Source organism: Gamsiella multidivaricata (assembly GCF_025024155.1).
Source record: "Gamsiella multidivaricata strain RSA 2152 chromosome Unknown BC939scaffold_13, whole genome shotgun sequence".
In the NCBI taxonomy this organism is placed as follows: domain Eukaryota; kingdom Fungi; phylum Mortierellomycota; class Mortierellomycetes; order Mortierellales; family Mortierellaceae; genus Gamsiella; species Gamsiella multidivaricata.
The window spans coordinates 170,169-195,566 of NW_026251721.1; the positions used below are offsets into that span (position 1 = coordinate 170,169).

A 25,398-nucleotide genomic window follows, 5' to 3' on the forward strand; every position below is an offset into this window, starting at 1 on the left:
AAGTAGCAGAACGCGTCATGTCAGCAACTGCGATCAGAGGGGCTTCCAATGACGTATACACCCAGGCTTGACTTTATTCAGTTGTATTCATAGCAGGTCCATATCCTCAGGAGGAACGGGTGTCGCCTCTTCTACAAGTAGTGCATCGTCCTGCTCGGCCTGTTCCTCTTTGACCTCCTCTTCTATTGTCTCCACAGCGTTGCCGCTGTCGTCAGTGTTGTTCTCCGCTGTCTTTTTGTTGACTGCAAACATTGCCTTCAAGTTCTCAGAGTCTCTCTGTTGTCGCTGACGCTCTACCTCCAGAGCCCCACCGGTCTTCCTCAGCTTACTGGCGCCCACAAACGTTGTCAGTTCCTGCTCAAACTCGTCAATCCGATTCGATAGCTCGATATGTCGCAGCTTCTCCATCTGTGCCATGGCCTTCAATCGCTTATCTGAGTCCGGCGCGATCAACTTGACTTCCTCCAGCACCGTCTTGAGACCCTCAAAGTTCTCGTCCACGACCGGTTGGAAAAAGTATTCTTTGGTCTTCAATGTGCCGCTCTTCGCCTGCAGCTCCATCACCTTCTTCAGGTTCACAAGCGTCTGAAGCAGCGAGTTCCTGTCCTCTTTCAAATCCTCCAGAAGCGCCTCTTGCTCCTTCAAGAACATTTGCTCCTTGACGATCGTCTGCAACTCGACCTCCCATGTCTTCTTCCACGATGGCCGCAACGTTTGAATGTAGTCCGAAAGCTCTCCAATCTCTCGACCAACATCCTCACACTGCTTGTCGACAAAGGCCATCGAACTATCACTCGGTCTTCCTCGCCGCTGTGTCACATTGAGCTTCATGTCCTCAACCACGTCCTGAAGATCCTCAATCTTGTTCGTAAGGTCCTCTGATTTCTTATCCAACTTGACCTTGCCCGACTCTATGAACAACCGTGACGACATTGGTGCATCCTGTGCCTGTTTTCGCATTTGGCTGGTATATCCTACCAAATTGCTGAGCATTGACTTGGTCTCGTTCTGTAGGTCCGTGTATAGCTGTCGGACAACGCCCAAATCTCTACGCAACGTTTGGACTTCATCATAATGAGATCTCAACTCGGCCGCGGAAACCTTGTTCTGAGTGGTTGTGGACGAAGATGCGGATGGGGTGATCTTGTTCTTGGAGATGGCTCTTTGAACCACAGAGCGGAGCAACTGAGGGCTTTCAGGATTTGTCGACGTTGCAGCTCGATCCGACTGGTTGTTCACTGCCGCTGCTGCCGCTGCTGCTGCCGCCGCTACTGCTGCAGTAGCAGCCTTTTGGCGTGCCTGTTCCATATTTTCATGCGCCTTTCTGATCTCGTGGAGCTCTTTTGCGAGAGTTGCAAATCCTTGGTCCATTTTCCGCTGCATATTTTCCAAATCTATCAAGTTGACCAAAACAAATAAAGACAAGAAACCGAGTCAATCGCGTGGGACGCAGTGAATAAAGAAATGAAAACGAATCCGACGCAGTATTCTCATCCTTTCTCTTCTCTCTCCGCTTTACCATCGACGTTAAGAGACAAGAAAGCGTTCTGCCTCACATCCGCCAGTGACTCGAGCTCATAATGAATATTAGTGTTTGGATCCTTGACATAGATCGTCGGAAAATCATCCTGTCCTGGATTGTACTGAAACTTTTCCATAAAGAGCATTCTCAGCCCTGAAAGCGTCAAGTCGCCCTCGAATTTGGTCTTCTTGACACTTTTGCCCACTTGAAGGAACAATGTCAGGCTGGTCTCGACTGGTTCTAAGACTACAGGCAAAACAATGTATGGTAAGTTCGCTAGAGCATGATCGTCAACTGTTGAAAGCACCTTGAACACAACCTCAAAAGCACAACTACCTACCGATGAGCTCTCCCGTAGCAGGAACTGAAGGTTGCAGTGTCTCTGAGGCGCTCAGCGCCTTTGTCGTCTCTACATTTGATGACGTCGAGATGGTTGCAGAATCCTTTGCCGCAGTATCTTCCGTGACATTCGCGCTATCCGCAACGGATAGTGGTGGTGTGGGTGCATCATCAGTGGCCTGTACAGGCGGCGTAGGATATGCTTGCTGAGCATCGCTTGGAGAAGAAGGTATGGGATTTGTTGGTGGCATGGGCATCGCATTCATATTGCCCTTAGCTCCCGGTACTGGATGCCCAGGCACGCTAGGAAATTGATCGTATGTCGGGGTGGGTAGCGGTGGCAGTTGATTCAATGGTACCGAAAAATGCGGAGGCACTGGTAGGGACGACGCGGTACCCTGTGAGTTCGCATAGATAGGGTACGACGCCATCAGGCCCGAATCAGAGGCTGGGTGTTGTCGTTTGGGTGTCCATGGGGTGTTCTGTTCAAGCAAAGTCGAAAATCGCTGCGAATGCCGTCGAGAGGATGCGCGCCTTGTGATAGCATCTGTCTTGCGCAGCGACGCAAGTGTATCGGCGTGTGACGGGTCGTCCCGCGGAGAGGTGACAGAGAGCGTTGGAGATGGCGCAGGTGCGGCCGCCAGAGTCCTCATAGAAGGACTGGCTGCTGATGCTCCACTCAAAGATGTCCCCCGCTTTCCTGAAGGCGCAGCTTGTTTGACGCCCGTTTGCTTTCGTACAGCGGCTGGTGTAGCTGAGGAGGACTGAGGAGACGATGATACGTTCGTTGTTGTTGTGGGCGGCGATGGTGGTGCCTGCGGTCGTGCGGCTTTTGCCTCATAACGCTCCCTGTAGAGGTTCTGCTTCAGACGGAGACCCTGTAGCAGGTTGATGATGATTTCCTTAATTCTCGGCAAGTACTGGTCTAAAGACGTAGGCGAGGGGTCCTCCCCCAGCGCCGTCTCTAGACAGCCTCGCAAGTCGTCTGGGATGTGCGCAAGTTCACTACAGTCGGTTTTATTTTAAGCGACGGAGAGGCACCATCGAAGTGAGCACTTCATCCTTTGTACCTGATGTTCGATACAAGCGCCTTATTTAATAGCAAAACCTTACCTGGTATCAATGCCGACCTCGTGGAATGCCTGGCTGGCGAGGTTGAACTGGGTGGCGAGCAGGACAAAGATATCAGAGACCTGCTCCTCCGTCATCCTGCGGTTGGCCCAGAGTGTGAGGCCCTCAAGCAGCTGCTTTGTCGCTACCAGCAGCTTGGTCACTGTTGCCTCGATAGGATTCATCTAGGGCAGATGCATTAAAATCAATTGAGTCAATTGGGGTCAAACCAAGAGAAGGACTGGTGTTCTATCATGGGCCCCTCGCTGGCGCTCCTATACAGCAGCAGCAGCCTATGTTGACGAGAGACTGTTCACTTACAGCTCCCTGGTCGGTCTTTCTCCGGCGTGTTGCTGTGGTTGCAGGCGGAGGCGTGTGCTGTGCGCCATGGTCCATGGAGCGGCGCGGGTGCTCTCGGATGCTACTCATGCTGGCTGAGACAATATGCAATGCAGAAAATAATAGGGGAGATGGGAGCGGATCTGGTTTGCTGTTGCGATGGAGGTCTGTCGGAATCGACAATCGTCAGGCTGTAGAAAGTGAAAGAAAGAAATCGATGCTGAGCACGCTCATTGGGCCCAGGGCAAAGGGCAATGGACCTGTTTAGGGTTTGCGATCATTCGCACTTTAGGTCTGGTCTGTTACACAAACAATAACACTTAGTTATACGAAAACCACACTACCGGAAGTCTCCATCGCCGACTACAGCTATTAGGCATCAATTGAGCTGGCTCTTTGCCGCGACTTTTGCCGGCTTATCAATGGCTGAGGTAACTGCATTGACCTGCTCAGTATTTTTTGCATGTTGCTTGCTGAGTGCCCCTGCTTTCATAATCTTCTGACTACTAGGAACTGCGGGATAGACCCCGCATTCGGTTCTAATCAGGACGTGGTCGTCTGGTAATGGTCGTCTCGGGATTTCCCAACGTGCTGGCTAACCATTTGTTGAAATCGCAATGGTCGAATTGATATCTCCAGGGGATTTACGGTAATAGCTTCTTAATCATTGCCGTAGATCAGTGTTGTTTGCGCCTTTTTGGAGCCAGCGCATGCTCTTCTTGGCTCAGTGATTATGGGTCCCCTCTGGTACTGGTACGTTAATTCTCGATTCTGCTTTGTGAGTGTTCGATAGTACTAACGGCTGCTGTGCTTCATGTACCCGGATTAGCAGCGGCAACGACGAAGCTTTTCTGGTTCTCAGACTTGGCGACATTCTCTGAGGTCATGCCGGAAGTCGCTGCAGCAGCACCATTTCAGAGCTGGTCTCTACATTACTTGCAGCACGTTGTCAGTTCTCTCACTCTTGCGCCCCTTGGAATGGACAAGACTGTACTCAAGGAGGTAAACCCTGTGTCCGTCCGTACGGAGACCGCCAGTGAGGACGTACTTTTTTCAGACTTGATGAAGTGGGATGTCATCCAGCGAGGGCAGCATGTCCGTGAGAGCTTACCTTTATCTCCCCTTCGCTGCATTGTACGAATCCGAACCTGGCTCTGAGCTGTCAATGATCTCTTGGCTCTTCTGTAACGCTCTCGCTGCTCCTTGGTCTATGCCGCCAAGCAGTTCGAACAGAGACGGGGGGGGGGGGGGGGGGGGTCCTCGCTGTCTGGATTAACAAGGCACATTTGTCGTTTATAGCTGATATTGTCCTTGTGGGGGGGGGGAGATAAAACAGATCGTCTGACGAGCCTGCGGCCCTTTGCCTCGCTTATGTTTGTTTACCTAAATCCCTCATCAGCCAACGCTGCATCTTCTTCCATCATGCATCTCGAAGAATCGCATCGTGAAGTATTCTCTCAGCAATGGTTGTTTGATAAAGGCGTCGGTGGTTAGGTGCAAGGAGAGAGGAGCACGCAGGTCAAAGTTTTGTCTTGTAAACCCATCTTGTCTTTAGGCCCGCTATCCACAACAATGATCATAGGACAGGATACAGCAATCAACCTACCCTTCATTTCCACCTTCCGCTCATGTCCAGGCCCCTCGTAATGAGAGAAAAAGATGTCTTGACTAAGTCTGAACTTCACAGCGTCGACGGCGAGCGCTTCGCAATAGCTTCCCCATCCTCTATTGCTTCTTGCGAGGGCCACGCTCTCGTACGACGTTGAGAGTGGCGTACTCGTCCTTAGAAAGGGTTCCTGATACTATCCACGTCTTCAATGCGACGTTTGCTCCGTCAATGCAAGGATGGGATTAAGCGCCGAAGTGTGCTGTGCTGTGCTTCAGACGCGTAAACAACGGCATATTTAAACGCCAGTGATTGGCCGAAAAATAATCGTGTCTATATTACTTTTTTCTTCATGCTATGCCAGTGTCCAATGGGTCTTCAACTGATTCCACATAGAGCGGTGCAGGTTATTTCGACTCTCATACTGTTCATAGTCTCTTTAGACCCAGTTGGTGCTCCAGTCACTCATTCGATTCTTCATTGAGTACTCTCTTCAGATGCTTTCGATGGGCGCATATGACGAATGAGCCTACAGCAGGAGCAAAGTACACTCTTTCAACACCCCTCTCCGCTTCTCTAAAATATCCACCATGGGTATAGAGGATCGTCAATTGATGATCATAGCCATCATTTTCTGCTACAGAGGCGATACTGTTGGGTTACTGCTTACTATCTGATTTTTGCCTATTGTCGATGCTAGTCATGGTATGCCGGAGGAGACACAGTAAAGCGAGGCAAATAAGAGCAGGAGATGGATCATTCTACATGCCAGGATCGAGTGAGGCCGGGTTGAAGAACCCATTCCTAGGAGAGCCAAGAGCAGCCCGACAGACTACCGCCCCTTATCTGCAGGGGGTTAATTTAGGGAAGATGAAAAAGGATTATCGATGAAATGAAGACGACCTTCAAGAACATGAAAAAGGGAGCCTACACGCAACAGTCAAGTTTCTAAAGGATGCCCTCCCCTTAGCCGAGGAAGAGACCGCCAGATGGTACTTCTCTATTGTAACTTTCCTATTGCAGGCTGCAAACCCTACTTTAATTCAATGCAAGTTTGGCTACAGCATCCTTTGCCTTTCTCCTTACTATCCCGAACTGAAATCTTATCGAGGAAGCCTAGGAGGTAGCGAAGGTTTATGTGGTCTTCCACTACGACGGATCCGGCTTCCGGATTATCAAAGAGTTGATCTTTAAGGGTATGAAGGAAGTAGGTCTGAAATAGCCGATCCTGGTGGCACTAGCTCGAGGAGCTGAAAGAGGAGTGGAAGGAAAGCGAGCTTCGTTATGAAGATGAATTCGCTATGGATAACATGGAAATAGATGCATGAAATAACGTACAAATACCGATGCTTCTTCTACATACATACACATAGTGTACAGGTACAGATCTACATTTATTGACACACACAAAATTGCCCATGCTATGCCTTGACGCGTTTCCGGGATGGTTCTCCATTCAGATCATGACCGTCCTTATCGTCTTCTGTCGCTCGGGCATGCACCTGCACCTGCACCTGTTGCTGCTGCTGGTGTTGGTGTTGGTGTTGGTGCTGTTGTTGTTGCTGCTGCTGCTGCAACAGGTGAAGTCTTTGCTGATGCTGTTGCTGTTGCTGTTGCTGTTGTTGTTGCTCGTGGAACTGCTGGAGCTGCGTGAATGCTGGGTTCATCTCCAAGGTATGCATTCTCACGGCGTCATCCAATATGTTCAGGGGTATTGACGAAGATGCTGCATGGGATACCGCGACCGTACCAGAGAATACAGGCGAGGCGTTTGCTCCTGTCATGGGTGTGCCGGTCACTGTATTAGGCCCTGAAAGCGCGTTCAAGTTCATGGCTGCGGTCACCGCTGCTTCAGCATTCGCATCCACTTGGGCCTGAATCTGAGCCTGAGCCTGAGCTTGAGCTTGAGCATGCGCTTGTGCCTGCGCTTGTGCCTGTGCTTGTGCCTGAGCCTGTACTTGTGCACGTACTCGGGCTGCTTCGACAAGTGCTTGCGTTGGCAACGAGGACGACTCTAGACTGCCATTACTACTGCTTCCTTTGTTATGGCTATGACCAACTGCCAACTGCGTTCCACTCGTGTCCAAGCCCTGTATATTTGCGCCTCCTCCTGCAACAGCGGTCATATTCACGGAAGACGCGCTGAGTGAACGGCTGTGGCTAGATCCAGCATGACTTGACTGCCTACTGTGATGAAGATAGCTGTTCTGATGGTGATGAATGGCCGCATCCCCTGACATGGATAGATGGGCTATGCCGGCATTTCGTAGAGTCGGCTGGGGTGTCAAAAGTGGTGATGCCGTAGCGGACATAGGATGCGAAGATGTTGGGGTAGATGGCGCTGTCACGCTGGCAGAAACCGCGATTGAATGCGAATGAGCAGCGGAGAGCGGAAGGGTAGGTGCAACAGTTGGGATTGCCGTCGATACTTGGGCTGTGGAAGACTGATTGGGTATCATCTTGGTTGGTCCCTCTGTGCTTGGCACTTGGATTGAATTTGCATTAGAGCCTTGCCGACTATGGCCATTTCGATGTAACTGCAATAAACTGGAAGTCGAGGACGAGACTGCAGTTGTGAGCCCATGAGAAATCCCCTCCATTGCTGATGACCCAGTGGCGGCGCCTGGTAAATTACGATGGCGGGTAAATGAGGGCTGCTGTGTTTTTTGCGATTGTGATTGTGATTGCTGTTGCTGTTGTTGAGGCTGCGTCTGCTGAGAAGGAAGTGGCTGCGGCTGAGATGAAGCTGGGTTGGGGTTGTAGTTGGAGGGCAAGCTTCCTACAACATCGGCGATGGCAGCTGCAGTAGCTGCATCGGGCCCGCTCGATCCTGCTGCATTCCGGTCGGCTCCAATGATCGGTATCTGATAAGACTGCAAAGTGACATGTATCACATCCATAAACGCCTTCATAACGTTCTGTTGAAGTTCCCACGGTACATGGTTCATCTGGGCTTTAATGTCATCCCAGGTAATCTCCCTTTGCGGTAAGCTTTGAAGAGGTCGATGGGCATCTGGTCCCTCTGTTGCAAGTCCAGGAATCACATCGCTCGGAAGAGGCACCAGGGCATTGCGAGAGGGCTGAAGTCCTGACAGCGATACCGAAGGCATAGTTGAAACACGTCCAGATGCAACGGCGGAGCCTTGTGGAAGAAATCCAGACATCCCATAGTCTGTAAGGGTGCCATTGTTATTAGCAACAACTTTTGCGGTAGAATCCTTGCTCGGAGCACTTTTCCCTTCAGTCGTCTTGTTGGTTATGTCTGCTCCTGTCGATATCTTGGTTATTCCAGCAACAGTGGAAATTGACACGTTGGCTCGAGGGCGAGATGATTGAGAACGTGGGGTTGATGCACTGGATGTCTTGAACTTTGATGCGGCCACTTTAGATTCCGGTTTCATTGATTTTGTCCCCAAAGGGTCGATGTCGATGAGTGGCTGAAGTGGGTGGTTGTGCTCCAGGTTCACTTTTGTGAAACGCCCGCGTTTCCCATCCCGATTTCCACGCTTCTTTGAAAATCCAACCGAGATCATCCACGGACAGCCGCAGCGCTTCGTTCGAATCCCTACATCTGGTGCCCTCTTGGTTGATCCCAGGTAGGCGCCTTGTCTTTCGCACGCCAAATCTTTCTAATATTCATGCGATCACAGTATGCCAGTGTAATGCATTAGCCACGGCAACCATATATCCGCAACTATCTGTAATGGTCATGAAGGGAGACTGCATACCTGAACCACATTCCCGAGCTTATCCTTTGTCGTCCGCTTCACAATAACAACAGTATTAACACTTCGGGCATAGCGTTCTGCAGCTATCTGCGCTGCCTCCAGTGTCTCGAACTCCTGTTCCTGATTCGGCACTATAATCTCCTCTTTTACCGAGTCCAACCTTGATTCCGCGGAGGGCTGTGCCTGCTGTGGATCCTGTTGCTGGAGACGTCGCTGTTCTTGATCCTGTAGCTCTTTCAGCTGACGGTGTTGTTCCTCCTGCTGTTGTTGTTGATGCTGCTGAACCTGCTGCTGTGCTTGTTGCTGCATTAATAAAAATTGCTGCTGTTGTTGGACTTGCTGGACTTGTTGGGCCTGATGCGCTTGTTGCTGTGCCTGCTGCTGCTGCTGCTGCTGCTGCTGCTGTTGATGATGCTGTTGCTGTTGCTGCAGTAATTGACTTGTAGGTGTTGGAACGCCCGGTAAATGAGAGATGGCCAGGCCAAAGGTCCCTCCAGCAACCTGGACACCCGTTGTACCATTAACAGCTGTTCCTTCTGAAACGGATCCGATCACAGGTGCGTTGTTTCCTCCGCTGACGACTCCTGTAGTAGACAACGCCTGTTGCTGTGATCCTTGACCTTGGATGGACAACGAGTGGTGAGAATGGTGATGCAATGGTTGCTGCTGCTGTTGTGTAAGAGCCTGGGCTTGAGATTGCGTCTGTGGAAGGGACCCTTGGATATCTTCTGACGTCATGGCAGGATGTTGTGACTTCTCGGGTCCTCTCACTCCAAGATTCGCCACTGTCGCCAACACCCCTGATGCTCCACTGTTGGTGCTCATGTTGGCCAAGATACGGCTGCTGTCGCTCAGATCGCGCTCGGCCATGATGTCTCAATATGCGCTGTACCTTGCTGGGGTTCTGAGCAATTGATAATTGGTGTCGAAGAGCGTGACGGTATGACGGCTGCAGGGCACTCAAACGTTCCGTTGCTAAATTGAATGCGCCTAAAGTGATATAACACGGGGGCGATAGGTCAGATTGGAAACTAGGGTGCTTTCTGCAGGTAATAAGGACATTGTCGTTCACCGTAGAATATCACTCGTAGAATATAAGTGGCGCAAAGACGACAGCTCGGTGGGGAATAACGCCTTGGTGCATTGGAATAGGGGCTGCGATTGGGTGCGTGCATGAGGTAGAGACTCACCTGTGATGATCCGTTGGCTATTACGCGCCTGTGATGGTGCCGGTAGTCCAGTTTTCGATCGCTTGCTAGTCCGCGGTTGGAATGAAGTCTACCGTTCCTGTAAATCGTGAATGCAAGAAAGACGTACAGAGAAAAAGGGTACGGGTGTCGACGCTATCCAAAGAGCCAGCCGAAGGGTCCTTTAAATGAGCACATCTAAGCCACTGTCTGGGCTGTCCATGACTCCATCGGCAATGCGCGCAATGACGATAAGAAGGGGCCTGGAACCGAGCTTTTTTTTATTTTTAAAAAATTATGACATGGCGCCCTTGATGCCACACCGGATAGCTACAGTCGCATATCCACGTAGCTCACTCAATCTTGCGTTGATTCGTAACTCCAGACTCGGGCTCGGGTATCTCCAGAGCCAGTTGCAAAGTACGTTCCTGCAGGGCTCAATGCGACAGAGATGACTATGAAGATAAAGAGACAGAACGAATGAAATGGTCAATCTATAATTCACACTGCAGAAAAACACACATCCAAAAAGAAGACTCAAGAGCATCGGTCCTTACCAGAGTTTTTGTGGCCCTGCAACATAAACTGAACAGCTGTCGAATCGGGATCCCAAAACTGAACTCCTCTGTCCTTCGATCCAGACACGACCCATTTGCCATCAGGCGATACAGCAACGGAAAGCACAAAGTCCTACGGCAGCAAAGAACGATGAAAGCGAAAAAAAAAGGCAGACAGATGAGAGCCCTGATAGAGAGGCAGGTCATTTGTTTCCCACGGAATGTAGCCAGTATCGTTACCTTATGTCCATTAAATGTCGCCTTGCAAGTGCTTCCTCGAGGTCCGTTTTGGCCTCCCCGTCCAGTGAAATTCAGATCCCAAGCTTTCAAGGTGCGATCCAAGCTACCGGAGACGAGTGTCTTGCCATCTGGCGCAAAGGCAACGCTATAGACAGAGTCCTTGTGTCCCTCTAGTTTTTCCAATAGCTGTCCGGTGTGAGTGTCCCAAACGCGCACCATCCGATCCAATGATCCAGCGGCAACGAGACGGCCATCGGGAGAGATGGCAACTGATGTCACTCCAGCATCCTTCGTGTCCACGTCGCCTACGGTCAGAACATACAGGCACTTTCCAGTTTCCATATCCCAGATGCGCGCAGTTTGATCTCCCGATCCAGATACAATGATCCTTCCGTCTCTAGAGAAATCGAGCGAGTAAATATCTTGCTCGTGGCCCTTCAAGACCATACGAATTTTTTTGCGACCGATCTCCCAAATCTACCAGCCAAAGGAAGCGAAACAGGTCAGCCCAACCTGCAATGTTGTTTGCGCTCAAGTAGAAAAATCGAAGCATTTGTGCCACTCACTCTAATTTGTTTGTCCTCTGCACCCGTGGCGAGATATTTGCCATCAGGGCTGAAGCATACTGAGCGAATATAAAGATCATCCTTTCCTGCAGTATCATCAGCAAGGACACTAAAGATTGATACCACGGGTATGAAAATTATTAGCACAGAGTATATTTACTCTGCATACCGCTGCAGCAAGTTCGGACATTCTACGATTCTTACCACACGCTCTGTCCGGTTTGGATGTCGAAAATCTGGGCACTTCGATTGCATCCAGTGGCGAGATATTTGCCGTCCGCGCTGAACCGGACGCAGCAAACAACGCTACGTAATCGCATATGAACAGATATCAGCTGTAAGCCTTCTATTCCTTGACAAATGTTAAAATATCTATATAAAAGATAAAAATAAAAACCTCACAGCAATGTTACACGTACCTCATGTGTTCCATTGTGTGGACGAGATCGACTTTCAGCAGCTGGGGAACCTTGGGGTTTGAACTAAATAGTCGAGGACGATCGCATATGGTTAATAGGTATAACATGATGAGACTTGAGCCATGCGATCGTGTAGCAATTCCTTCCTTGGACGCACATTGCAAACCAGTCTGGACCTTCACGCTTCAACTGAGGTGGAACATTGTCAGGATCGTCACTCCAGATTGCTGATCCAGAGACCCTTGCAGTGCGGCCCGTAGTTGATGATGTTGAGGGTCCTGCACCAGTTTTACGTTTATTGGACGGCGTTTGTGATTCATCCTTTATCGGGACGTATGACGCACTCTAAAGAAGACAGGTTAGGTTAGGCGCAAAACTCAAGAGGTTAACATCCCAATATCAGCAATCGATTATTGATACACACCGGCGGGCCTACATATACCGTCGTGTTTGCAGTACCTTTCCCGTCTTTCCTGGCTGCTTTGGGCCACCTGGGGGCGCAGATGCATTGTAAGAAGGACCCATTCCTGGAGGCATCTGGCCCTGTCCATTGAGGTTAGCGTGAGGGTTAGGCGACATGTTCCCGTACATTGTACCTGGCGGAGGAAGCTCGCCTTCTGTCTTGAAACGCGGACCATCACTTTCTGTCTTGAACCGCTTTGATTGTGGCTGACCTTGACCCTGCTGCTGTGGCAGTCCGCCGCTCCCATTCAAATATGGCGAATGGGGCCCGGGGCCTCCAGGAGGCACGTTAGGTCCTCCGTGGCCACCAGGCGTACCATATGGATGCTGCTGTTGCTGTTGCATGTGCTGTGGGTGATGTTGCTGTTGTTGCTGTGGGACCTGCTGCATGTGTGGTTGCTGTGATTGGTTTGACTGCTGTTGTTGCTGAGATGGAGGGACCTGTTGTTGCTGTTGTTGGCCTGGGTGTTGCTGGGGATGTTGCTGCTGCTGTGATGGATCAACCATCTGAGGTGGCGCGACCAAGCCTGGACCTCCGGGGCCGCCGCTAATAATTCCGCCAAACAAATTCGAGTGACCCTGCCCAATGTTTGGTGGAGGCGGCTGCGCATGTGCGTGAGGATGAGGTGGCTGGACAACACCACCACGCTGCTCCACTTCGCGCCGTAACCGAACCACTTCCTCCTCCCATCTAGAGAGACGAAAGGAGATAATAGGTCAGTCACTTGAGTTGATCTTAATGCGAATAGTCGATCGCGCCTCATCGACTTAATGTTCTCCTTACATATGGTACTGGGTTTTCATTGCCTCGTGCCTCCTCTCGAGCTCATAAAGGGTCCTGCGGAACGCATCCATCTCTTGTATCTGGCTGTTAACTAGCAAGATAATATAAACATAACAAAAAATAAAAAATAAAAAGCCGTTAGATTCGACACTGTGTACCAAACGCTGATCGACATGTAATGCAACGAATCGAGGTATGGGATGACATACTCTTATGCTCGCACTCGTCTCTTTGTGCCTTGGCCACCATGGCTTCATGACTGAGGCTTTCGAACTCTTGCTTAATCAAGTCGAGCCACTCGGGCACGCCTGCACTACGACCAGGCACCATCGGACGATGGTTGTATATTCCAGACATTTGCTGTTGTGCCCTAATGGAAGCCAGATCAAAAAGACTGGTCAGTCTCGATGGTATATTTATTGTGCGGGCTAATCCTGATAGGCAAAAAAAAAGCAGGTGTGACCCCTCGACTTATGACGCGCAGGGGCGCACGCACGGACTTTTTTTATGTGGATGCCGATGTTGACATGCGCGGTGGGATGGTTCGGTGGGAGGATTTACATTGGATTATTGGTAAACAGTAAACAGTGGAAAGAAGAAGGGAAGGGAAGAAAAGGGAAGGAAGAAGTGGGATAAAACAATAAGAAAAGAAAACACGCAGAAACACGCACAGATACGCACACACCCTTTGATAGATGCGTTGCGCGCTATGCATTTTGTGCATCTACATTTGTCGCCGACCAGTGGTGGTAAATTATGCGGTATGTGTGAGCAGGGGATGTGCGGAAGTGAATGTCCATGTACAGGGTGTATGGAGTGTCCGCCACGGGTGCTTATGCGCACAGGGAGCACTGCGCGTTGCCTTTTCGGATAAGAAATAGTCGGATAAATGATGTTGACACAGGAAGACGTGCAGTGGAGAGATGGAGTGACAGTAAACTCGACAACTGTTCTTTTTAGACCCAGAGCCATAGGTGAAGGGGAAAGGGTGTCGTTTGACATACCTGTCTTCCTTGGAGGATCAGACGACAATAAATAAGGATGGAATGGCTGCACTCTCACTCAACAATGGTGGGGCAGATGAGAGGCAAATAATAATAATAATAATAATAATAAAAAGGACGGGAAGGGTGCTTCTGCCGTTGCGTCGGGATGATCGAAAAATAAGGACCAAGGGCGATTGATTACGATGAGAGCACGACGTCTGCAGATGTACACACGCACGCACGTACACCACACACACACACAAGTGTTTCTTGGATGGAAAAGGACGAGCGAGTGGAGCACAAAAGCAGAATGGGGAAATGGGGAGGGGAGGGGAGGGGAGGATGAATGAGGCTGCCTGTGATCGGATGAATGGATGAATGGATCGGCGGATCGATGGATCGAATGGGCGGATGGGAGGGAGGGAGGAGGAAGGAGAGAGGGGAGGATGATGAGAGGAAAGAGGGAAAGGGAAGGCGTGAAAAAAAAGGGAGAATAAGAGTACTTGATGATGCCACGCACAACCCCACGTTCCGCCACCATACCTATTTTCTTTTGAGTTCACACTGGCAAACCACAGCTTCCAATGGCTGGAGCTGGAAATGAATTGAAAGAGCAAAGAAGCAGTGCATGCAACCCATGTTCACGTCCATAACTCATCTTATTTCACTCGCGAATAGCCTATCGATAATGCATCGATACATCAACACATCCTTCAAACTGTCTCGCTCTCTGGTCGGTATCGCAAAAATAACGCGCTATGCTTGTTCATGGGCGCAATAACATTCCGCATTATCCCCAATAGATCCTCCGACTCGTCTCGATCCCGGAATGGCAGATAACACAGTATTGATGCTCATAGATGCAGCTGTCGCACATCACCAGATGAAAGCACGGCACATTTACACGCAACAGCGGACCCTCCTTACATCGACGACACTTGAGCGTCGGGTTGTCAAGTCCATCCTCGTAAAGCACGCCCGCATATTCCTTTAGCCGACCTGTGGAATCTCGCCACCGCTGTAATCGGGCCACAATCTCCTTAAGCTTGTCTCCAACCATCGCTGCCTCGGGCTCTAACGTCTGGTGCGCGAACCTTAGACGATCCGTTAGGTCGTCTATTGTACTGATCAGATCCTGTCCAAGGTATATCGACATGTCTCCGGAAGACTCTGGGGGCGGGGGCAAAGATTTTGTGGGCACCGAGTCTTCGTACAATGAGCTGTTGTGGTCGTTAGCGTGCCACTGAGCGAGATCACCGTCGAGGACCACGTCATGTCGGGACCTGTTCTCATCCTGAATACAATCCTCTGCAGCAGAACCTGCTGATTCGTGTCCCCCATTTGTGAACTCCGCTTCAGTGGGCAACATTGCTGACGATCCTATGGGCGATCTAGAACTTGTCTTGCTCTTCGAACCAAATCCATCGACTTCGCCATCAGAATCCTCGTGTCCTTCTGGTATAGGTAACGGACGCAATCTACGTCTCGTAGCAGATCCTGTTGTCGGAGGTCTTACGGAGCTGACACAATTGTCCCACAGACCCTCAGTATCAGACCATGATTCCTCGACAGCCCTTTCCTGCTCCATCTCCGATTCCTCATGCTCTACTTCCCCTGCGCCTGCCGAATTAAGCTGCATGTCTTCCCCTTGGTTGTTCTCGGATCGTCGATAATCGCTCGTTGTATCGCTTGAGTAATCGACCTCATCAGTATCAGCACCGTTGTCTGTATCGAGACTGTCCGCTGCCGCTGCTCTTTGTATCGGTGCGAGCGTATGAATTGGGTCCGGGGCTTGAAATTGAGCCCACCGATCAACCTTCCTCATCATACTGCAGCCGCCTTTCGCATCGGCAAGTCGCTGTGCGCAAAAATACGCTGCATTCGAACCCGATCCATTGAAGGTCCACGACAATTTCATTTTCTGTCTGCAGAAGCAAATCGGCGGTCCTCTCGTCAACGTTGTCTTTCCATCCGCTCCGTCTTTGTGGTTGACCCAACGACGAACTGTTGTGGTATTATTGTCACATCCAATCTTTTCAGCCAGCAGCAGCAGCTGGATGCGAATATCCTTGTGCCTGAGTACGATCTCAAGATGTTGCCGTGCCAACTGGCCCTCTTCTTTACTAGAGATTGCCTCCTCCGACATGGCGCCACTCCAACCGGAGTTATGCTCCTTGACTAGGCGCTTGAACAGCTCCCAATTGGATTCATGTAAATGGAACCCGCATACAAGTACCTGCGGCCTGCTGGACGAAGTGACAATCTTTGCGGATATGCTGCTAGTAGCCAAAGTTTTCTGTTTGGAAGGTTGATGATAGCTATTGCTGCTGTCGTGGAAGGAACTGTCGCTTCGGGGTTTATTCCTGCTGAACCGCTGTTGGTCTCTCGATACTACGCCCCAGGGCAAAGAAGGGTCCTTCTTAGTGATGGACATGAGCGAGTCAACAACATCCTTGATAGCCTCGCGTGTCTTAGCCTTGTCTGGGGATTGAAAGGGTGAATGTGAGTCCCTGCAAGTGCTGAGGACAGGCGACGGCTGCGAGGTGGGGGTTGACCGCGACGAGCCCGGGGTGTTTTTGGCAGGGAGACTGCTTTCGCTGTCTTGAGGAGAGAAGGGCCCTGTCCGGTGCTCGAGCCACAGGAAAGGGCAGGTGTAGTGGCACTCAAAGACGAGGCCCTCGTACTCTGTGTGGATTCGGATGGCCGGTTTGGCGCAGAAGCAATGAGGCGGGATCATGCTGCCTGGCTGCCGTCTCATTATGGTAGTAGGTAATGGAGGATCGATCGGTTTGGGCAGGCAAGCAGGCAGGGAGGAAAAGGAGGTGTTTGAGAAGAAAAGAGCAATGAGAAAATGAAAGAGCACTGGGGTAGCTGAAATTTATTGCTGAAAAGCGTAAATTATAAGGGCTGAGTCTCGCGCTTGTCCTCCGCATAGTCAGGCAGGTCCCGGTATTCGTAGTCGCGGGCGCCAAAGCAGCCGTAGAAAAACCGACCCCGGTACTGCTGATGCTCATCGTCTTCGTCGCAAGAGCCGCCGCTTCCATCTTCGTCCTCGTCACTCTCCACATCATATTCTTCGCTGCCATAATAATCCCCGACGGAGTAATGCGGCAAGTCATCGTCCTCGCCAGCAAGCAACGGCGCTCGTGCAATCTCGTCCTCAATCTGTTTTTCACTTTTGAAGAACGGTGACTCCCCATCCGTCCGCTCCTGTTCGTCCTCGTCCGTTGGATCCATCGTGGCAAGGTGCTTGAACAGAATCGATAGCAAAAACACGCCTGTCAACTAATAATAATACCAAGTGGTTAAAAATCGCCAACCAAATTCCTATTCACGCGAGACTAATGCCGATTCCATGTCGACCTACCTGAATTAAGCGTATGCAGAAAATGATGGAGCCCAGGCGTTGAAGTCGCTTCCCAAAACGCATGTACAGAAACTGAGCGCAAGGCGGAAGATAAATCTCGGGGTCCAGGGACATTGTCGCCGCCCGATCCTCACGAGTGAGAAATCCTTGGCAGTGAAACTATGGCACACGTTGCGGAAGAAGATTAACAGGCTGATTTTTATTTATTTTAATTTTTTTGCTGCCAGACATTGATGGCAACTCATGCATGTTGCAAACTATTGCTTACCTCGGTCTGGAGATCACGAATAAGGCTCCTATCTGTATGGTATGCTTTATCCCAAGATTTTTGCAGTGCTTCCTGAATCCAGCTAGATCCAGACATGAATCCAATGATCGCGTTTCCAACCTGCACTGCAATAAAGCACAGCACCAGCGCAAAGTACTACAGCATGTTTTAGAAAAAAGAGTTTATGGCGTTAGCTACATTGGCAATATTTTCGTAAAAGAGATTCTGTCGTAAACCCAGGCACTTGAGCGATCGCACTTACCAAATTCATGAGGTGCCTACAACCCTTGGCTACGCCAAGAAGGCCCATGATAGAGACGAGGACAACGCCCACGCCCATAACGTCAATGCCTACAGAAAGTGTCGGGATTAACATAATACCGTGCTGCATCGATCTCGCTTGTCGGTTCTGGACTTGTAGAATCTGGATCAACAGAACCGAGGCTGGAATCTACGAAAGATAATTCAATGTAGGACAAGAAGTCGCAAACGCACGCGTGTCAGTCGCGCAACTCATCGTAAAGTACTCCAATAGAGTTTGCTCTAAGCTATTGCTCCACACACACTTGTTGATTCTGAACGCCGTGTTTCTGTGGAATGTCAAACCTGAGCGTGAGAGTGGAAAGAATAATGGAGTGAGAGTGAAGTGGAATGGAGCGGAATGGAGTGCAGAGGGAAACAACAAGTGAACAATCGCACCTCTCTCTCTTTTCAGGTATCCCACTCGGTTCAAAATAGCCATCACTGTCGAATCAACGCTTTACACAAGGGGCCAAATATCCCTGCTCCCAGGAGTCCGTGTCCTATCTAAAAGGTTGCGCTTTCTACAGGAGCAAGCTCGTATCCCAATTCCAGAAGAGCCGTGAACTGGGCTCGAGAGGGCAGTAATGCAGTTATGTCTGTCGTTATTTTCGCCTCCGTGATTAGAAAAGGGGCGCAAGGGACAGCAGGGATCCGTATACAACCATATCACATACGGAATGTGCCCTCTCGAGTTCGTGTCAGTCCTACAAGTTCTTGTTGCACTTAACCGCTTCTTTTCATCTGACGCCTGCCTCTCTACTCCCGCCCTATGTATACCTGTATTTCTTCCAAGAAAATACAGCTGCTGACAGTGGCAGCAGTATCAGCTGTGAGAGTGAAGAAGGATAAAAAGAAAAAACAACAGGTGTTCCATTTAAACTTGCCATTGTGGCCAGAAATACGAGTGGCGCTATGCACCATTGCAGTATCCGGGAGGGGGGACGGTAGAGCTCTTCCTGTCGTTGTCTCTCCATGGACTCGCTAGTGTATTCGAGGAACAAAGGATGCGCCTCTGTACTTATTTCTCTCTGTAATGAATCCATGTCCTGTATGTCCTTTTATTGCTTTCGTTCCTTGCTCGTTTATGTCGGGACTGAGTTCCTCTCCTGTCGGGTCGAAAAGGTGAAGAGAAGAAAGAATTGGGTCGCGAGTGGGGGGAGATTGAGTGGCAAATGAGTAGGATAAGAGAACAAAATGTGAAAGAGAATGAGGAAAGGGAAAAGGAGTGTTCGGGAAGGCGTGTGCTTTTTAAGAAGATGCACGACAGCACTGTGGGTGGTTTCCTACGTTAATGTAGATCGATCGCCCTGCCCAGGGTGTCTGGGTATGCAGATGTAATGTATAAGTACAAAAAAAAAAAAAAAATGCAAGTGAAAAGGAGCTCCTTTTTTCAAGTAGGGACTGGAACCAGCGTCTTTTTAGCATCTTTGTTAACAGAACATCGCTCGATGGTATTAGCCGTAGCAGCAGCAGCAGCAGTAATAACAACAGCGTCCAGAATAGCAGTGACAATACTGATGTCGATATGTTTGGCCATGGATTCAGTTCCTATACAACGCAAATAGAGAAGCCGGTATCGATATTCACCAATCTCAGTGCGTTGCAAGGATCGCGTTTGTCCTGGATCCTGGATCTTCTTTTTGCTATCAAAATCAAAAGACCTGTTAACTTGTAGGCATGATAGATCGTGAAATGCTGGAATGTTTTCCTTGACAACCCACTTCGCACAAGAGAGGATTAGAACTAAGCGATTCTTTTCCTCCGGACCAAATTAGAATTGTCTTCTGTCGATCTTCTGCTGTGTGTCCGGGATGAAAGTGATATCTGGTATATCGGTAACAGCAATGGACCCTGACATGTCGGGACCTCTATCGCTTTGTCAGCTGTGTCGGGTTCAACTCCATGTAGAAAGCAAATCTGTTTGCAGTTTTTTGCTAAAGATGGACAGATCCTATGTTAACTCTGCACTGGTTTCATCCCAGTATGCGTCCTGTGGACTCTGCCTTTCCTTCTCCTCTATTTCCATCCTCTTTTCCTCGTTACCACTCAATCGACTTACTCGTGTACTGGTCAACTCCACTCGCGTATCGACACACAAAATACTACAGCTACATACCCCACAATAGCTCGATAATAGCGCTTCAACGGAAAGACTCTGCGCATGTCGCCTCTCCACAATGTCTTCACAGCTGCTGGCGATCAACTACCGACTGCAGCGGTGGTACCGCAGCAGGACGCCGGACAGCAGCGCAGAGACCATCCAAAACATTGCACACTTCCGAAAGGCCAGCCTCAACGGCACGACTCAGCTTGACCGCAATAGTCGCCAATACAGATGACAGGATCAGAATTTAGTTCCTGAAAGGTCCTGGAAACAATCCTTGACCGATATAATGGATGCTACGGCCATTCAAGCCTCGACACTCGGCTCTTACACGAACCTCTGCGTAGATAGAAGGTAATGAATGTGTGCCACAGCTTCTACGGCTTTGTCTTTATTCCAATTAATTGCTTCCTAGTCCATGATTGGTACGCAGGTCACGATGACCGGGCGTGGATTCGGCAGAAAACCTCATCTCATTTTCCAAGAGGACGTGTTTATGTAGACCATAATCAAGCACACCAAAGCTGAAGCGGACTTTCGGACATAGATGGATATCAGGCGGGAGGGACCCTCAGCTCAGGAAGAAGTTTGTCTAGCGTAGAGTAAATAATATGCGGAAGGATTATCCTATGCTTTCGCGACTCCTTGTGTTAGGAGAAGTTAGAGACGCTGGATCACTGCTCGCTGCTATTGCTTTTTTCTTTTCTTTTTTTCTTTTCGTAGAATTGATGGGTGCTCAAGCAGACAGAAAGAGCAAAAAAAAATAGGTATTATAGACTCTAGACACTATAGTAAACTAGCGTCCGCGAACAACAATGGCATCCTAATCAGGGAACCAGACGCGTCCGGATAGCGCGGTTTAGCCGTCTAGCCATCCGGAGCCCCCGCGCCCAAGCAGCCCCTTGCAAAGGCTCCCTTATTCTCGCGATATACACTTTCAGCAGAACGACACATTGGTCTTACGTCTTGTCTATTAAGCGTTTTGTTTAATTTGTTCTCGTTCTACTCTCTAGAACCCTGCGCTCTTCATTAGATCCGCACCACTAGCTTTGGGCTTTGGCGGCTTCATCTTTGCCAACAGCCCCTTCTTCTTCTCTTCACTTCCCGTGCTCTTCACACTCATCGCCTTGCCTCCACTGCTGCCTGACTTGTGTGACTCCACAGTGGACTCCGTCGTCACGGTCATCATACTACTCGCGTAATTCTTTCCGTTGCTCTTCGATCCCGACGACTTGGTGCTCACATTGCTCGGCGTTCCTCCCATATGGTAATCTAACGCTCCCATCATCACCGCTGGATTATGCTGCAGGGGCTGTTGTTTCTGCAAGAACCTCTGCTGGTGTTGTTGTTGTTGCTGTTGTTGCATCGCCAACTCCTCGTCTCTCGCCTGTTGCTGCTCTATCAACATCAACTGTCGTGCATACTCCTCCTGTTGCCTCTGATGTTGCTGCTGCAACTGCTGGTGCTGCTGATCCAGCTCCTGGTGCATCTGCATCTGCATCTGCAGCCGCCGCTTTGCTTGCTGCGCCCTCATATCCCGGCCTCCCCCAGATGAGTGGATCGACGTGCCATCGTCTTGATCGTCCTGTACATACACACTTGGGACCCCCTCGCTGCCATTGCGCATATAGCCTGCCCCATGTGATGCATACGAGCCCTGTGTCTGCGCGTTGGGTGGCAGTGGAGAGGAGTACCCCTGGAAATACGACTGACCTCTCGAGTGCGCGACAGGTGAAGCCAGCGGACTGTCATTTGCCGATCCGGACCCACCAGATCCTGTACTCAAGAACGAAACTGGATGATGGTGGTGGTGTTGCTGACTCGAGAAAGAGGATGTTGTAGGTGGTGACCACACGGCGCGCTGCTGTCGAGAGGCTGCACCCGGTTCTGGGGAGGACATGTACACGGTTCCCTGCTGCTGCTGCTGCTGCTGCTGTATTGTGGAATGGCTGTACTGCTGAAGAAGCGTCTCTCCAACGAGACCAATTCCACCATTGCCTCCATCCGTACTCACACTGTCGCGAGAGTGGTGCGAAGGAGGGCCGCGGTGTCGTCGCTCAGGTGTGACGGGCGGTCGACTTGAAGGTGGCGGGACTCGGGTGCTGTAGTTTCGGCTGAGACCATTCTCGAGCACGTACGCCTGCACAGATACACGTTTTCGTGGCGCTGGAGGGAGTGGTGGCGGCTGGTCCTGCCCTGACTGTGCGGCCCTGTTAGCGAACATGGCCAACCCAACCGCGCGCGCCTGTAGACCGAGTTCTCCAGCCATCAGCGCTGAGTTATAGACTCGCATGGGATTGGTGATGACAGCTTGGTGCAGCACATCCAATGTCAGCGCATGAAGACCATTGAGCTGGTACCGCCGTGCGAGAATTAGCAAGTAGTCCGCGATACCCGGTGTGATAAGCGCATTCTGCGGTAGCGCTCCTGTGTAGAGATAGTGCAAGAAGACCGGGATGACTTCGTCTGGGACTGGAAGGACGAGGATCAGCGGCGTGACATAGGGTGGTGAAAGGAGCATGGTTGCAAATTCAGGCCAGCGCCCTGCAAGGATCGTGGAGTTGGCATCAAAGAGCGTTCCGGTTGCAGAGGCAAGGTGCATATCACTCAGCCCTGTCTCTCTGAGAAGATCCTCGCCCAGGTCCTGCGCTATGCGGAGGAACGATGGCACGGGTCGTTCGTAGAGACCGTATGCCTGCAGGTTGATCATCATGAGGTGGTGGTGGTGCTGGATTCTGGTAGAATAGTCGATCTCGGCGTTCGACTCGCGATTGCCAAAGATGAGCAAGGTGCCTGTTGCGGGGTGGAGGATCGTCCTGTTCCATGATCCAGTAAGGAGAGAAGTATCGGTGTCAAGTTTTTCCCATCTGTTGAGCGATAGACTGAATGAATAAATGGCCAGCGTAGGAGCCTTGCCCGGCACGATCAATGTTCCTGTCAGGATCAGCTGGTTCTGATATACATGTCCCTGGGGGAAACGCAGGCCTGGCGGGAGCTCATAGCCCGTCCTTTCAAGTGCCTGCGACCTGTCGATTAACGTGAACGACGGTGTTGACGACGCCAAGGACGGAGAATACTGTGGGGCGATGACTTTGAATTCCCTCTGCAGGTTTTGAAAGTTGTAGTTGGAATAGAGATAGATCGAGGGCATGTCAGTGCCAGCGTTGAACGCAGGCGTCAACTCTCCACTCTTCAACCGAACCGACGTTTTCTTGATGCTGTCCTGTTCAGAATCCGTTGTCTCTTTTGCTGTCGATGTCTTTATTGATCGAGAGGATGTAGTCGAGCTCGGGACGGAGATGCGCCCACTCAACACCATGGAAAGGTTGGCCATGGCATCAATTGAACCAGATTCTGTTGTTGACCACGAGAGGCTGGACGAGATCTGAGGCGAGGACGCATTCACGGATGGGAACGAGTGCGATGATGGCATAGACTCATTAGAGGCCTGTACGCTGGGGCCTGTGGCGGCAATTGTCCTATATGACCCACATTGTCCGATGTTCCTGACGGATGCAACCCATTCCCAGGTATGGAGGTCGAGAATGCATGCATCCTCCACATATGCCTTGACCGTATCTGTGCCGCCAATGACTATCAGATAGTGATCGAGGATCGTCGCCATGTGTGCCCAGCGCGCCCTTGGGGTGTGCTCGTTCACGCGAGGGTGCTTCTGCTGCCAGCGTTGTGTGACAATGTCAAACACATGCAGATCATCTAGTGCTGCCAACTTTCCTGGTTGGTCACCTTCATTGTCACTGTCTTCGCCGTTCTGCTGTACCTGTGCTGATCCCATGCCGCCAAACAGGATCAAAGACGTGCCGTATGCATTAAGGGTGTGGAAGTACCGAGGGCAAGGCTGAATCGATAGCGAACCGGAGTTGGTATTGACGGGATCGGTCGAGAGCGAAAGCGAAAAGAGAGCCCTTGAATCAGACGTCCCTGTGTCGGTGTTACTGTTACTGTTGCCGTTGCTATTGGCGTTGTCGCCTGCAGCTTGGATCGTCATCCAGTATCCCGTTTCAACGTCGAGTACGTAGTGACAGTTTGTTAGCTCGCGATCCTCGAGTCGACCTCCAAAACAGTGTAGGGCTGAATCGTTGACGAGCACGATCGCTGACCCCATGAGTGGCGGAGGGGATGCTCCCCTTGTTATTCTAGATGTGATTGCGAGAGCCTTTGTGGAGGGCAGCTGAGTTGCACTTTGGACGGAGGCACGTTTGTTGGAAGCAGGATGCTGAAGGCCGAGACCTGCATGGTGTGGGGTGTTGTTGGCATAGGAATCTGGGTGTCCATGAGCGTTGTAGGGGTCGTTGTAGGAGCCCAATGCAGCAGGCCTCTCCATTGTTGTCATGATATGAAAGTGCGTGCGTTTGAAGGGTGTAGAATGGTGTGACAAAGGCGGATCAGAATATGTATACTAGATTATATACTATATATTTCAATGGAGTGCGGAGGTATAGACTGAGCAGGTGAAGGAATGAGTCTCTGTGATGGCGGATGGAGGATGATCTTTGTTCAGATGATCCTTGTCGAAGGCGTGTCTTTTCAGTCGTATGGGAACGAGGGGTTGTGAGGGAAGTGCAGCGCCAGTTGAATTGAACGAAAAATGTTAAATTAAAGTGCAGTTAAATATGTGGAGCGGAGTCTTTTTTTTCCTCGTCTTTTTCCCTGACACCCTTCAGAAATCAGGTCTTCCAAAGCAGATTGTTCCTGGAAATGAATTGGAGTGGGGGAAAATATCATTAGCATTTTGTACAATAACATGTCTGACGATCGGTCTAAGACCGCAACTGAAGTTCGCTCTTCCGCCCCCATCCGCAAGTGATGGTAGTCCTTACCCAAACGACTGGGATCCTGCAAAAGGAATGGTGTTGGAGATCAAAGAGATGATTCCCAGTAAGTGCGGCGGTGAGTGTACGCGCGTGAGTTAGGTAGAGGGGCGGGGACGCGAAGATGGGGGGACAGAGCTACTGAGAACACGAAGAGGGGGTGGCAATGGCGATGGTGGAGGAGGAAAAGAGGGAAGAGTGGCAGCAATGACGATGAGTGGGGAAGAGCGTGGAGGTAGAGAAAAAAATAAATGAAAAGAGAGAAAACAAGAGAGGTGAGAGAAGGCAATTGGCATGCATTAGCATCAAGAACCAAAAAAGAAAAAAGGATTCGAGAAAGCGAACAAACCGTAGGGCAACGGAAACCAGACCATACAAACAAATAAAAACCTTATTATCGAAGTTATCCATACGTTCGGGTAACCAACCAAAAACTAACAATGGAACTATACCAACCAAAATCCATGAAGCCAAGCAACCGTCGTCGTCGTCGTCGTCTATGCGGACCAAATGAACCCCATGGTCATGCTAAGGATAGTTCAACTCTCATGATTGCAACATCGACGAGAAAATGCTACATATTCGGACTGGCTGCCCCAGTCTTGACTTATACAAAGACAAGGTTCAGGGCGTGCTATAGAGTTTTATTTTATTTTTTTATTTTTTTTTGCCAATCTGG

The 25,398-nt window shown here is 50.3% G+C and overlaps 7 protein-coding genes across 7 annotated transcripts; all 7 read right to left on the reverse strand.

Moving 5' to 3' along the window:
• Positions 1-87: 87 nt before the first annotated feature.
• Positions 88-3,400, reverse strand: BC939DRAFT_474598 (actin interacting protein 3-domain-containing protein; the record flags this gene model as incomplete). Its single annotated transcript, XM_051558433.1, has 5 exons — positions 88-1,394; positions 1,520-1,768; positions 1,863-2,866; positions 2,975-3,156; positions 3,293-3,400. The coding sequence occupies 5 exons, from the start codon at positions 3,398-3,400 to the stop codon at positions 88-90; spliced, it is 2,850 nt and encodes a 949-aa protein (XP_051415097.1).
• Positions 3,401-6,337: 2,937 nt separating this feature from the next.
• On the reverse strand, positions 6,338-9,514 carry BC939DRAFT_474599 (uncharacterized protein; the record flags this gene model as incomplete). Its single annotated transcript, XM_051558434.1, has 2 exons — positions 6,338-8,545; positions 8,645-9,514. 2 exons carry the CDS (start codon positions 9,512-9,514, stop codon positions 6,338-6,340), a joined length of 3,078 nt encoding a protein of 1,025 aa, XP_051415098.1.
• Positions 9,515-10,037: 523 nt separating this feature from the next.
• Positions 10,038-13,216, reverse strand: BC939DRAFT_420939 (WD40-repeat-containing domain protein; the record flags this gene model as incomplete). The annotated part of the gene is made up of 10 exons (XM_051553081.1): positions 10,038-10,286; positions 10,389-10,521; positions 10,629-11,105; positions 11,195-11,303; positions 11,399-11,500; positions 11,614-11,676; positions 11,771-11,958; positions 12,073-12,766; positions 12,860-12,950; positions 13,018-13,216. The coding sequence occupies 10 exons, from the start codon at positions 13,214-13,216 to the stop codon at positions 10,189-10,191; spliced, it is 2,154 nt and encodes a 717-aa protein (XP_051415099.1). The 3' UTR covers positions 10,038-10,188.
• Positions 13,217-14,389: 1,173 nt separating this feature from the next.
• Positions 14,390-16,688, reverse strand: BC939DRAFT_442808 (uncharacterized protein). Its single transcript, XM_051554438.1, has one exon. The coding sequence runs from the start codon at positions 16,601-16,603 to the stop codon at positions 14,636-14,638; it is 1,968 nt and encodes a 655-aa protein (XP_051415100.1). The 5' UTR covers positions 16,604-16,688; the 3' UTR covers positions 14,390-14,635.
• Positions 16,689-16,707: 19 nt separating this feature from the next.
• On the reverse strand, positions 16,708-18,268 carry BC939DRAFT_49528 (uncharacterized protein). Its single transcript, XM_051559640.1, has 5 exons — positions 18,047-18,268; positions 17,743-17,931; positions 17,481-17,636; positions 17,213-17,371; positions 16,708-17,130 (listed from the first exon to the last, which is right to left on the reverse strand). The coding sequence occupies exons 2-5, from the start codon at positions 17,869-17,871 to the stop codon at positions 16,744-16,746; spliced, it is 831 nt and encodes a 276-aa protein (XP_051415101.1). The 5' UTR covers positions 17,872-17,931; positions 18,047-18,268; the 3' UTR covers positions 16,708-16,743.
• A 2,577-nt stretch (positions 18,269-20,845) lies between these two features.
• BC939DRAFT_442813 (uncharacterized protein) lies at positions 20,846-21,801 on the reverse strand. The gene has a single exon (XM_051554440.1). It carries the CDS (start codon positions 21,785-21,787, stop codon positions 20,897-20,899), a length of 891 nt encoding a protein of 296 aa, XP_051415102.1. The 5' UTR covers positions 21,788-21,801; the 3' UTR covers positions 20,846-20,896.
• A 244-nt stretch (positions 21,802-22,045) lies between these two features.
• On the reverse strand, positions 22,046-24,091 carry BC939DRAFT_389158 (uncharacterized protein; the record flags this gene model as incomplete). The annotated part of the gene is given in 5 exon segments (XM_051551877.1): positions 22,046-22,895; positions 22,935-23,110; positions 23,342-23,746; positions 23,764-23,829; positions 23,915-24,091. Coding segments are annotated over 5 exon segments (1,674 nt in total), but the record flags the coding sequence as incomplete, so codon positions are not given.
• Between the last annotated feature and the right edge of the window lie 1,307 nt (positions 24,092-25,398).